General features: G+C 52.9%; 1 protein-coding gene across 1 annotated transcript; it reads right to left on the bottom strand.

Moving 5' to 3' along the window:
• Window positions 1-625: 625 nt before the first annotated feature.
• LOC149427147 (V-set domain-containing T-cell activation inhibitor 1-like) lies at window positions 626-4663 on the bottom strand. The gene is made up of 3 exons (XM_089668212.1): window positions 4407-4663; window positions 3835-4182; window positions 626-1031 (listed from the first exon to the last, which is right to left on the bottom strand). Exons 1-3 carry the CDS (start codon window positions 4468-4470, stop codon window positions 697-699), a joined length of 747 nt encoding a protein of 248 aa, XP_089524338.1. The 5' UTR covers window positions 4471-4663; the 3' UTR covers window positions 626-696.
• Between the last annotated feature and the right edge of the window lie 9575 nt (window positions 4664-14238).

Here is a 14238-nt window from a genome sequence, read left to right as displayed (position 1 = left end):
GAAACCAATCAGTGAGCGGTATTGATGTGCTGTAACCTCTAGAAACCAACCAGTGAGCGGTAATGAGGTGCTGTAACCTCTAGAAACCAATCAGTGATTGTGGGCCAGTTCTGTAGGTTTACATCATTACGTTTTTGTTAGATGTCTATGAGTGTTTATTTGTTTTTTGGGATGTTGGGGTGGAGAGCAAAAATTGCACCGGGGGGGGGGGGAGCCCAAGAAAATCTCAGACTCTGTTTAACCACACACCCCTAAAGCCACACCCAATATTTAGCGTAATGTGAACCACACCCATTTTTTGGCACTGCACGCTTTGTGCCTCGCCATCTTCTTTATCGAGTTAGGTCCACCCCTAATTAACATACTGCTCCGCCTATAAAGTTCATGTGGGTGCAGCGCTGCATGACCGCGCAATTGCCAGGGAAAGTAACACAGCGCCGTATAGCAAAAAAATGGTCTGGTCAGGAAGGGGAAGGGGGGGGGGGTAAATCTTTTTTCGGAGGGCAAGTGGTTAAACCTCAGCATTCCAGCTTCCAAATTCTCAGGTTTGCGCCTACTCTGAGGTCGGTGACGCAGAAAAGCGTACAGATTGGAAACCTGGAGGCCATTTTGAAGTCCCTCATCTGCATATTCATTCCAGAACGCTGAAAGACGTTCTCCCAAGAAAGGGCCGGCAAAGGTGGCCTCCACAGTCTCCTAGGAAAGGCTTGCTTTACGCATCACCAAAAATGATGGAGGGTGAGGATGCCCACCTGTGAACTTGGCGGTGCCCTGCGCCTTGGCCAAACCATTCTGTATGATGCAGGTGTACTGCGTGTCCTCCACGGCACCTTTGAAGTCCGATATCACCTCCATCATTACGCTGAGCCCCGCCACGAACATGGTGCTGGATGAGTTGGTGAGGTTTGCTTGGGACGCGAGGTCTTCGGAAGTGGAGTTCCACCAGGTGACGGTTGGTTTGGGGTACCAGCTGGGGGAATCACAGCGCAGGGTGGTCTTGCTGGTGTTGGTCACCGTGATGGGGGTGAACGCTGAAAGCAGGAGGAACAAGGCATTATATTTGCAGGTAGGAGAACCTACTGACCGATCTGTGTGGTCAGGACATAGTCAACATGCATCTCAGCTTCATACATCTTGGCCCAGCTCCCTCTACACCGGTCATTCGTCTCAGCATTGGGGTATGCCAAAGCGATAGGTCCACCCTGTTCCTTCACACTTCCTGGTGGGTTGGTCATTTGAGGACAACAAGCTCTAATTTTGCCCCAGGGGTCTCACTGATTGTCCCCTTCTTTTATCTCCTGGGTTGCCTCCCCCTTTTTGCCCTCATGGTCCAAGTTCCCCCAGTTGCCTCACCCTTTATCCCTGGTAGTCTCACCCACCTTGGCATCTCTTCTTGCTCCAGTGGTCTCATCTCTTCTGATTACCCCCCTCTTTTATCCTGGTGGTCTCACCTCTCCTCTTTTGTCCCAGTGGTCTCACTTACCCCGGTTTCCTCCCCATATTTGCTCAGCTAGCCTCACCTCTCACAGTTACATCCCCTTTTCTGTCCTAGAGGTCTTACCTCCCAGGTTGCCTCCCCTCCTTTGTTCTGGTGGTCTTGCCTCTTGGGTTGCCTCCCCTCTTTTTCCCTAGTGGTCTCATCCACCCTGGTACCTTGCCTTCTTTGCCCCATTGGCCTCACCTCTTCTGATTACCTCCCTCTTTTATCTTGTTTCATCTCCCTCACCCCTCACCCCCCTTCTTTATCCCTGGTGGTCTTACTCACCTTGTTACCTCCTCTTTTGGCTCCCATATCACCTCTTCTGATTACCCCCCCCCCCTTATTTTATCCTGGTGGTCTCACCTCACTTCTTTTTTCCCAGTGGTCTCACTTACCTCGGTTTCCACCCCCTTTTGCTCTGGTAGCCTCACCTCCCACAGTTACAGCCAGTTATCCTGGTGGTCTTATCTCCCAGGTTGCCTCCAAACCTTTGTTCTGGTGGTCTTGCCTCTTGGGTGGTCTCCTCTCTTTTTCCCTAGTGGTCTCATCCACCCTGGTACCTCGCCTTCTTTGCCCCATTGGCCTCACCTCTTCTGATTACCTCCTTGTTTTATCTTACCCAGTGGTCTCACTTCCTGTGGTTTCCTCCGTAAATCTCCTTTTTTTCAGGTCGAATTTCTGTCCCTGGTTGCCTCCTCTCTTCTGCTCTGGTGGCCATACCTCCCAGGTTGTCTCCCCTCTTTTGCCCTGGTGGCCTTACCTCCCAGGTTGTCTCCCCTCTTTTGCCCTGGTGGCCTTACCTCCCAGGTTGTCTCCCCTCTTTTGCCCTGGTGGCCTTCCCTCCCAGTTTGTCTCCCCACTTTTGCCCTGGTGGCCCTACCTCCCAGGTTGTCTCCCCTCTTTTGCCCTGGTGGCCTTACCTCCCAGGTTACCTTCCCTCTTTTGCCCGTGTGGTCTCACCTCCCCCAATTAGCCTCTTCTTTTTCTCCCTAGTGGTCTCATCCTCCCCAGTTGCCTCCCTTCCTTTGCCTCCCTTCCTTTGCCCCCATAGTCTCATTTCCCCCAATTAAATCACCCTTTTTGCCCCATTGATCTCACTTCCCCCCATTACCTCTCTATTTTTCCATTTTTGTTTTGGTCCCGGTAGTCATAGCCCCTCCTCTCTTCCCCCTCATCCTTTTTGCCCCGGCAGCCTCACCTCCCACAATTACACCCCCTTTTTTGTCTTTATGGTCTTCCTGCCCATGGTTACTTCCCCCCACTTTTTCCATGGTGGCCTTATTTCTTGGGTTGCCTCCCCTTTTTTTTCCCTAGTGGTCTCATCGACCCTGGTACCTCCCCTTTTTGCCCCAGTGTCCTCACCTCTTCTGATTACCTCCTCTTTTATCTTGGTGGTCCCAGCTTCCTTCTTTTGTCCCAGTGGTCTTACTTTCCTCAGTTTCTTCCCCCTTTCACTCTGGTGGCCTCACCTCCCACAGTGACATCCCCTTTTTTGTCCAGGTGGTCTTTCCACCCCAGTTGCCTCCCTTCTTTAGCCCTGGTGGTCTTACCTTCTGAGTTGCCTCCTTTCCTTTTCCCTCATAGTCTCATCTCCCCAATTGCCCTCTCCCCTCCTTTTCACTGGTGGTCTCATTCACCCTGGTATCCTCCCTTTTTTCTGCAATGGTCTCACCTCTTCTGATTACCCCTTCTTTTATCCTGGTGGTCTCATCTTCCTTCATTTGTCCCAGTGGTCTCACTTCCCCTAGTTCTCAATTTGGGTCCAGTGGCTGCACCTCCCACAGTTGCACCCCCTTTTTTGTCCAAGTGATGCTTGCCCTAGTGGTTTTACCTCCTGAGTTGCCTCCTCTCTTTTTCCCTCGTGGTCTCACCCCTCCCATTCACATGCCCCTCCCTTGCTTTTTTCCCTAGTAGCCTCATCCTCCCTTGTACCTCCCCTCTTTTACCCCGGTGATCTCAACTCTTCTGATCCCCCCCCCCTCGTATTCAGATGGCCTTACCTCCTTTCTTTTATCCCAGTGGTCTCACTTCCATTGGTTACCTCCCCCTTTTGGCTTGGTGGCCTCACCTGTCACAGGTAAATCCCATTTTTTGTTCAGGTGGACTTTTCATACTCTTTTGGCCTGGCGGCCTTACCTCTCGGGTTGTCTCACCTCCCCCAATTACCTCTCCTTTTTCTCCCTGGTGGTCTCACCCTCCCCAGTTGCCTCTCCTCTTTTGCCCCCATAGTCTCCCCTCCCCCTTTTTGCCCCATTGGTCTCACATTCCCTCATTACCTCTCCTTTTTTTTCCCCGAGTAGTCCTAGCCCCCACCTTCCCCCTCCACCACCCCATTTTAGTCCCAATGGTCTCACCTCCCACCAAGAGGTCCAGCGTGTTCGAACTTGAACCCTGAGAATTAGTGATGGTGCACTTGTAGGTCCCGGCATCAGTCAGCTGAACTTTGCCAATCTTCAGAGAGGCGTTCCCCGTCGTCAGCTCGTTGAGGAAGAGCGAGGTCCGACCCTTGAAGACGCTATTCTGGTCCTTCAAGGAGACCTTTCCATCCACGTATTTGTAGACGCTGCCAGTCAGGCCCACCTTCTCCCACAAGACATTGCTGGACTTCTTCGTGTCCGGGGTGAAGCTGCAGCCCAGAACCACATCGCCATTGATTTGTCCGACCGCGTTCGAAGTTATCACACCACTGCTGGAGCTATTACCTGGAGGGGGGGGGGGGAAGAGCAGAAAATGGAGTTCTGCCTCTGTAATACTAGGGTGCTAAAATATATTCTGGACCGGGACAAGGACATCAAGTGCCCAGGGCAAAGAAGCCAAACTGCCCCTCCCCTTCTTAGTGGATGCTACCCCCAGCAGTTATCCTCTTGTCAAAATGCCAAGTTTTTGGCTCAGCTGAGGGTCCCACAGACATCTAGCGATCACTTACCTGCTACGCTGAGACCAATGATCAGAACAATGGCTGTCACAAGGAGGATGATGACCACAATCATTCTGCGGATGGAGAGAGTAGAATTAGTGATCTGGGTGCGTCCGGGGAGGCTCTCTCATCACCGAAACGTTCAAACAGACGACTCGCAGCCATTGAAGCACAACTCAGCGACCCCAGGTGATGCCCCATTCTGTAAGTCACAATGATGGTGCCCCAAAGTCCAAGGTTCAATGATGGTGCCCCAAGGTCCAAGGTTCTATGTTGGACCTTGGTTGGTCAAGGTCTGAGGTTCTACGCCTGCGCCTCCAACTAGTGGGGTCATTGATACAGTCCAAGGTCATTCTACATCTGCACCGCCACCTGGTGGAGTCATACATACAGTCCGAGGTCATTCTACGCCTGCACCGCCACCTGGTGGAGTCATACATACAGTCCGAGGTCATTCTACATCTGCACCGCCACCTGGTGGAGTCATACAAACAGTCCGAGGTCATTCTACGCCTGCACCGCCACCTGGTGGAGTCATACATACAGTCCAAGGTCATTCTACGCCTGCACCGCCACCTGGTGGAGTCATACATACAGTCCGAGGTCATTCTACGCCTGCACCGCCACCTGGTGGAGTCATACATACAGTCCAAGGTCATTCTTCGTCTGCACCGCCACCTGGTGGAGTCATACATGCAGTCCAAGGTCATTCTACGCCTGCACCGCCACCTGGTGGAATCATACATGCAGTCCAAGGTCATTCTACGCCTGCACCGCCACCTGGTGGAGTCATTGATACAGTCCAAGGTCATTCTACATCTGCACCGCCACCTGGTGGAGTCATACATACAGTCCGAGGTCATTCTACGCCTGCACCGCCACCTGGTGGAGTCATACATACAGTCCAAGGTCATTCTACGCCTGCACCGCCACCTGGTGGAGTCATTGATACAGTCCAAGGTCATTCTACGCCTGCACCGCCACCTGGTGGAGTCATACATACAGTCCGAGGTCATTCTACGCCTGCACCGCCACCTGGTGGAGTCATTGATACAGTCCAAGGTCATTCTACGCCTGCACCGCCACCTGGTGGAGTCATACATACAGTCCAAGGTCATTCTACGCCTGCACCGCCACCTGGTGGAGTCATACCTACAGTCCGAGGTCATTCTACGCCTGCACCGCCACCTGGTGGAGTCATTGATACAGTCCAAGGTCATTCTACATCTGCACCGCCACCTGGTGGAGTCATACATACAGTCCAAGGTCATTCTACGCCTGCACCGCCACCTGGTGGAGTCATACCTACAGTCCGAGGTCATTCTACGCCTGCACCGCCACCTGGTGGAGTCATTGATACAGTCCAAGGTCATTCTACGCCTGCACCGCCACCTGGTGGAGTCATTGATACAGTCCAAGGTCATTCTACGCCTGCACCGCCACCTGGTGGAGTCATTGATACAGTCCAAGGTCATTCTACACCTGCACCGCCCCCTGGTGGAGTCATACATACAGTCCGAGGTCATTCTACGCCTGCACCTCCACCTGGTGGAGTCATACATACAGACCAAGGTCATTCTACACCTGCACCGCCCCCTGGTGGAGTCATACATACAGTCCAAGGTCATTCTACGCCTGCACCGCCACCTGGTGGAGTCATACATACAGACCAAGGTCATTCTACGCCTGCACCGCCACCTAGTGGAGTCATTCATACAGTCCAAGGTCATTCTACGCCTGCACCGCCACCTGGTGGAGTCATACCTACAGTCCAAGGTCATTCTACGCCTGCACCGCCACCTGGTGGAGTCATACATACAGTCCAAGGTCATTCTACGCCTGCACCGCCACCTGGTGGAGTCATTGATACAGTCCAAGGTCATTCTACACCTGCACCGCCACCTGGTGGAGTCATACATACAGTCCAAGGTCATTCTACGCCTGCACCACCACCTGGTGGAGTCATACATACAGTCCGAGGTCATTCTACGCCTGCACCGCCACCTGGTGGAGTCATACATACAGTCCAAGGTCATTCTACGCCTGCACTGCCACCTGGTGGAGTCATACATACAGTCCGAGGTCATTCTACGCCTGCACCGCCACCTGGTGGAGTCATACATACAGTCCAAGGTCATTCTACGCCTGCACCGCCACCTGGTGGAGTCATTGATACAGTACAAGGTCATTCTACGCCTGCACCGCCACCTGGTGGAGTCATACATACAGTCCGAGGTCATTCTACGCCTGCACCGCCCCCTGGTGGAGTCATACATACAGTCCAAGGTCATTCTACGCCTGCACCGCCCCCTGGTGGAGTCATACATACAGTCCGAGGTCATTCTACGCCTGCACCGCCCCCTGGTGGAGTCATACATACAGTCCAAGGTCATTCTACGCCTGCACCGCCACCTGGTGAAGTCATACATACAGTCCAAGGTCATTCTACGCCTGCACCGCCACCTGGTAGAGTCATTGATACAGTACAAGGTCATTCTACGCCTGCACCGCCACCTGGTGGAGTCATTGATACAGTCCAAGGTCATTCTACGCCTGCACCGCCCCCTGGTGGAGTCATACATACAGTCCGAGGTCATTCTACGCCTGCACCGCCACCTGGTGGAGTCATACATACAGTCCGAGGTCATTCTACGCCTGCACCGCCACCTGGTGGAGTCATTGATACAGTCCGAGGTCATTCTACGCCTGCACCGCCACCTGGTGGAGTCATTGATACAGTCCGAGGTCATTCTACGCCTGCACCGCCACCTGGTGGAGTTATACATACAGTCTGAGGTCATTCTACGCCTGCACCGCCACCTGGTGGAGTCATACATACAGTCCGAGGTCATTCTACGCCTGCACCGCCCCCTGGTGGAGTCATACATACAGTCCAAGGTCATTCTACGCCTGCACCGCCACCTGGTGAAGTCATACATACAGTCCAAGGTCATTCTACGCCTGCACCGCCACCTGGTGGAGTCATACCTACAGTCCAAGGTCATTCTACGCCTGCACCGCCACCTGGTGGAGTTATACATACAGTCTGAGGTCATTCTACATCTGCACCGCCACCTGGTGGAGTCATACGTACAGTACAAGGTCATTCTACGCCTGCACCGCCACCTGGTGGAATCATACATGCAGTCCAAGGTCATTCTACGCCTGCACCGCCACCTGGTGGAGTCATACATACAGTCCAAGGTCATTCTACGCCTGCACCGCCACCTGGTGGAGTCATACATACAGTCCAAGGTCATTCTACGCCTGCACCGCCACCTGGTGGAGTCATACATACAGTCCAAGGTCATTCTACGCCTGCACCGCCACCTGGTGGAGTCATACATACAGTCCGAGGTCATTCTACGCCTGCACCGCCCCCTGGTGGAGTCATACATACAGTCCGAGGTCATTCTACGCCTGCACCGCCCCCTGGTGGAGTCATACATACAGTCCGAGGTCATTCTACGCCTGCACTGCCACCTGGTGGAGTCATACATACAGTCCGAGGTCATTCTACGCCTGCACCGCCACCTGGTGGAGTCATACATACAGTCCAAGGTCATTCTACGCCTGCACCGCCACCTGGTGGAGTCATTGATACAGTACAAGGTCATTCTACGCCTGCACCGCCACCTGGTGGAGTCATACATACAGTCCGAGGTCATTCTACGCCTGCACCGCCCCCTGGTGGAGTCATACATACAGTCCGAGGTCATTCTACGCCTGCACCGCCCCCTGGTGGAGTCATACATACAGTCCGAGGTCATTCTACGCCTGCACCGCCCCCTGGTGGAGTCATACATACAGTCCAAGGTCATTCTACGCCTGCACCGCCCCCCTGGTGGAGTCATACCTACAGTCCAAGGTCATTCTACGCCTGCACCGCCACCTGGTGGAGTCATACATACAGTCCAAGGTCATTCTACGCCTGCACCGCCACCTGGTGGAGTCATTGATACAGTCCAAGGTCATTCTACGCCTGCACCGCCCCCTGGTGGAGTCATACATACAGTCCAAGGTCATTCTACGCCTGCACCACCACCTGGTGGAGTCATTGATACAGTCCAAGGTCATTCTACGCCTGCACCGCCCCCTGGTGGAGTCATACATACAGTCCGAGGTCATTCTACGCCTGCACCGCCACCTGGTGGAGTCATACATACAGTCCAAGGTCATTCTACGCCTGCACCGCCACCTGGTGGAGTCATTGATACAGTCCAAGGTCATTCTACGCCTGCACCGCCCCCTGGTGGAGTCATACATACAGTCCGAGGTCATTCTACGCCTGCACCGCCACCTGGTGGAGTCATACATACAGTCCGAGGTCATTCTACGCCTGCACCGCCACCTGGTGGAGTCATTGATACAGTCCATGGTCATTCTACGCCTGCACCGCCACCTGGTGGAGAAATACATACAGTCCAAGGTCATTCTACGTGCACGCGCCACCTGGTGGAGTCATACATACAGTCCGAGGTCATTCTACGCCTGCACCGCCCCCTGGTGGAGTCATACATACAGTCCGAGGTCATTCTACGCCTGCACCGCCACCTGGTGGAGTCATACATACAGTCCGAGGTCATTCTACGCCTGCACCGCCCCCTGGTGGAGTCATACATACAGACCAAGGTCATTCTACTCCTGCACCGCCACCTGGTGGAGTCATTGATACAGTCCATGGTCATTCTACGCCTGCACCGCCCCCTGGTGGAGTCATACATACAGTCCAAGGTCATTTTACGCCTGCACCGCCAACAGAGGTAAAAAATGCCTCAGCATCAGTGTCCCATCATTGGTTTTATGGGAGACTTAGTGCCCCATTGTTGCCATCAGTGGAAGAACAGTGCCCCATGGATGGTGTCAGTAGAGGGAATGGTGACCCATCATTGGTGTCAGTTGGTGAAATCGTGCCCCAAGGGTCAGATAAAGGCAAGAAAAGGGCCACATCCGGCTCCCAGGCCGCAGCTTGGAGACCACTGCTGTAAAATATTGCAGATTGACCTTTTGTATATGTATTTCCAGGTCAGATTGTTAGCATGTTAACCTGTCTGTTCTTAGCTGCTCTGTTGCAAGGGACTCTGTAAGCACCTTACAGCAGAACTTTATTCTGCAAACTGACTTGGGGGCCACTCTCCTTCCACAATTATAGAAGTCAAGGTTTTTTTTTGTGGGGGGGGCATTTCTGAGTTTTTTTTCTTTTTGCCGGCAGCCCCGCCTTCCACCACCATTGTGTCCTAGGCGAGGATGATGCGTCATGGAGGTAAATGACCCCCCAACTCCACAGACTGAAAGGTAGAGACAATCTGATCACAACCGGCATCTGCACTGCTTTGGATTTATTTATTACAAGTATTTATATAGAGCCCCCCGTGTATACATTACACATTCCATCAGACCCCGCCCCCAAGGAGCGTACAATCTAAGGTCCCCTTTGTACATTCAGTATATGTGCGGGGGAAGGGCCAGGATGTGCCCAGTCACTGTGTACTTCCTCTTTATGGCTACAAGATGGCGCCAGAGTTAGTAGAATAGGAAAGGGGAACACACAAGGAGAGGAGAACAGTGGGGACTCTGTGCCCCCCCCCCCCAGCAGCAGCACACGCCCCCCCTGTACACACATTCCCCCCCCCCCGTACACACTTCCTCCCCCCGACACACTGCCCCCCCTGTACACACTTCCTCCCTCCCTACACACTGCCCCCCCCCCTCCCTGTACACACTTCCCCCCTTCTGCACACTGCCCCCCCTCCCTGTACACACTTCCTCTCCCCCTACACATTGCCCCCCCCCCCGTACACACTTCCTCCCCCCTACACACTGCCCCCCTTCTGCACACTTCCTCCCCCTACACACTGCCCCCCCTCTGCACACTTCCTCCCCCCTACACACTGCCCCCCCTGTACACACTTCCTCCCCCCCCCACACACTGCCCCCCCCTCCCTGTACACACTTCCTCTCCCCCTACACATTGCCCCCCCCCCCCCATACACACTTCCTCCCCCCTACACACTGCCCCCCCTCTGCACACTTCCTCCCCCCTACACACTGCCCCCCCTCTGCACACTTCCTCCCCCCTACACACTGCCCCCCCCTCCCTGTACACACTTCCTCTCCCCCTACACATTGCCCCCCCCCATACACACTTCCTCCCCCCTACATACTGCCCCCCCTCTGCACACTTCCTCCCCCCTACACACTGCCCCCCCTCTGCACACTTCCTCCCCCCTACACACGGCCCCCCCCCTCCCTGTACACACTTTCTCCCCCCTACACACTGCCCCCCCTCCGTGTACACACTTCCTCCCTCCTACACACTGCCCCCCCTCCGTGTACACACTTCCTCCCCCCTACACACTGCCCCCCCTCCCTGTACACACTTCCTCCCCCCTACACACTGCCCCCCCTCCCTGTACACACTTCCTCCCCCCTACACACTGCCCTCCCTCCCTGTACACACTTCCTCCCCCCCTACACACTGCCCCCCCCCCTCCCTGTACACACTTCCTCTCCCCCTACACATTGCCCCCCCCCCCCCGTACACACTTTCTCTCCCCCTACACATTGCCCCCCCCCCCCCCCGTACACACTTCCTCCCCCCTACACACTGCCCCCCCCTCTGCACACTTCCTCCCCCCTACACACTGCCCCCCCTCTGCACACTTCCTCCCCCTACACACTTCCTCCCCCCTACACATTGCCCCCCTCCCTGTACACATTTCCTCCCCCTACACACTGCCCCCCCTCCCTGTACCACACTTCCTCCCCCCTACACACTGCCCCCCCTCCCTGTACACACTTCCTCCCCCCTACACACTGCCCTCCCTCCCTGTACACACTTCCTCCCCCCTACACATTGCCCTCCCCCCCTACACACTGCCCCCCCTGTACACACTTCCTCCCCCCTACACACTGCCCCCCCCCTCCCTGTACACACTTCCTCCCCCCTACACACTGCCCCCCTCCCTGTACACACTTCCTCCCTCCTACACACTGCCCCCCCTGTACACACTTCTTACAGGGGGCAGTGTGTAGGGGGGAGGAAGTGTGCTTGGGGGGTAGGATTTGTGCTCAGAGGGGAAATTTGAGGATTGGTGTTAGGAGGGGGAATTTATTTTTTGGGGGGGCGAGATTTGTGCTGGGGGGATGGGAGGCAATGATGTGTGCTGGAAGGGGGTATATGGGGGGTTTTGTGCTAGGATGGGGGATTGGGGGAGGGAAATTTGTGCTGGAAGGGGGAGGGAAATTTGTGCTCAGAGGGGAAATTTGAGGGTTAGAGGATTGGAGCTAGGAGGGGGGAATCTTTGTTTGTGGGGGGGGGGTTTGTGCGGGGGGGATGGGGGGAGACATGTGCAAGGAGGGAGGATTTGTGCTAGGAGGGAGGATTGGGGGGTATTTTTGCTCGGAGGGGAAATTTAAGGGTTAGAGCATTGGTGTTAGGAGGAGGAATACTTTTTTTGGGGGGGAGAGATTTGTGCTGGGGGGGATGGGGGGCAAAGATGTGTGCTGGGAGGGGGGATTGGGAGGGCAATTTGTGCTGGGGGGGATTTGTGCTCAGAGGGGAAATTTGTGGGTTAGAGGATTGGTGTTGGAAGGGGGGAATCTTTTTTTGGGGGGGGTTGTGCTGGGGGGGATGGGGGGCAAAGATGTGTGCTGAGAGAGAGGCTATGGGGGGGGGGGTTGTGCTAGGGTGGGGGATTGGGGGAGTAAATATTTGTGCTGGGGGGGATTTGTGTTTGGAGGGGAAATTTGTGGGTTAGAGGATTGGTGTTGGGAGGGGGGAATCTTTTTTGGGGGGGATTTGTGCTGGGGGGATGGGGGGAGATGTGTGCTGGGAGGGGGGATTTGTGCTGGGGGGGATGGGGGGAGACGTGTGCTAGGAGGGGGGATTTGTGCTGGGGGGAATGGGGGGAGACGTGTGCTGGGAGGGGGGATTTGTGCTGGGGGGGATGGGGGGAGACGTGTGCTGGGAGGGGGGATTTGTGCTGGGGGGGATGGGGGGTATTTGTGCTCGGAGGGAAAATTTGAGGGTTGGAGAATTGGTGTTAGGAGGGGAAAGTTTTTTTTGGGGGGGGGCGAGCTGTGTGCTGGGAGGGGGGATATGGGGGGGTTTGTGCTAGGATTGGGGGAGGGGAACTTCATTGGGGGGGAATTTAAGCAAGGGGCCAGATTTGTACTGGAGGGAGGGGTAATTATTTTTATTTTCTGGGGGGGGGAATTTTTGCTCACACATAATGCTCATGCATCTTGGAGGGGGGGGGCACAATTTGTCACGTTGGCCCCGGGCTCTAGATGATCTTGTCCCAGCACTGGGTAGGGCCGTCCCCTATTGTGCCCCCCACTGGCAGAGATCATGAACACGCATGGCCCAGAAATGACGCACGGAGGTGGGAGGAGACCGGCGGCACTACGATGGGGAGATGAAGGAAAACTGGATTTTATGGGGAAAAAAAAGTCAATTCTGTAGTCAATGTCACCCCCCCCCCACGCTGCCCTCTGCTGGGGGGAGATAGGAGAACGCAGGACCTCGCCCCATTCCGGGTGTGACAGTTGCTCGTGCTGCCCAGCCAGATTCTTTATAGGTTCAGGAAATACCAGATTGCTAAAGCAAACATGGGGGGGGGCGCAGCGCTGCGGTCAGAGACACGGGCGGGCGTACCTCGCCGCAGGGGGTGCAGCATGCAGGGGGGGGGGGAGGGGAGGGGCTGCCTCCTGTACATTCCGCAATCAGTTCTTCAGAAAGAGAATCTGTGACAGAAGCCGCACTCAGCCGACCGGAAAAACCAGTTCGTGCCGGAATAGTGCGCAGCACAACAACCCCCCAACTGCGTCATCCCAGACGGGCGGAGCAAAGAAAAAATCGCTTCCATTCATATCGAAATCATTTCATTCCATTATATTCGGTTTAATTAGTTTCCGGAATTTGTTTTGTTTTTTAATTTGATTCGATTCCAATTCTATTCAACCGAATTCCGGGCAGCATTCGAATTCTAATTTATTCCATTCGAGATGTAAATTTCATTAAGATGGTTCTATTCTATTCTATTCTATTTTGTGGGGGGTTTTCTAATCTATTCAAATGTATTCTATTCTATAGTTTTTTTTCTATTCTATTCTATTCTAGTCTTTTATGTTCTGTTCTATTCTAGTCTTGTATGTTCTATTCTAGTTTTCTATGTTCTATTCTATTCTAGTCTTTTATGTTCTATTCTATTCTAGTCTTCTATTTTCTATTATATTCTAGTCTTTTATGTTCTGTTCTTTTCTTTTTCTAATCTATTCTCTTCAAACATTCAAATTTCAGAAGACAGTTATATTCTATTGTTTTTTCTTTTCTACTCTTTTCTATTCAAATTCAAATTTTGGAAGACTGTTGTGTTCTATTTCATTCTATTCTATAGTTTTTTCCATTCTATTCTTTTATATTGTTTTCTATTTTATTTCTGTTCTATTCTTTTGTCTGTGCTATGCTTTTCTTTTCTATTCTATTCTAATCTATTCTATTTTACTATTTTATGTTCTATTCTATTCTTTTCTTTTTCTAATCTATTCAAATTTAATCTCTTAAAATTTCAAATTTCAGAAGACAGTTATATTCTATTGTTTTTTTCTATTCTATTCTGATCTATTCTATTTGAATTTATTCTATTTGAAATATCAAATATCAATTGGAGGATGGTTATATTCTAATTTATTCTATTCTATATTTTTTCTGTTCTATTCTTTTCTATTCTATTCCAGTTCAAATTTTGGAAGACTGTTGTATTCTATTTTATTCTATTCTATAGTTTTTTCCATTCTATTCTTTTATATTGTTTTCTAATTTTTTTTCTGTTCTATT

Source organism: Staurois parvus, unplaced genomic scaffold (genome assembly GCF_062004578.1).
Source record: "Staurois parvus isolate SC_StPar_1 unplaced genomic scaffold, SC_StPar_1.0 ptg003968l, whole genome shotgun sequence".
In the NCBI taxonomy this organism is placed as follows: Eukaryota; Metazoa; Chordata; class Amphibia; order Anura; family Ranidae; genus Staurois; species Staurois parvus.
Note: the sequence above shows the minus strand (reverse complement) of the source record. Positions and strands in the feature narration are given on the sequence as shown.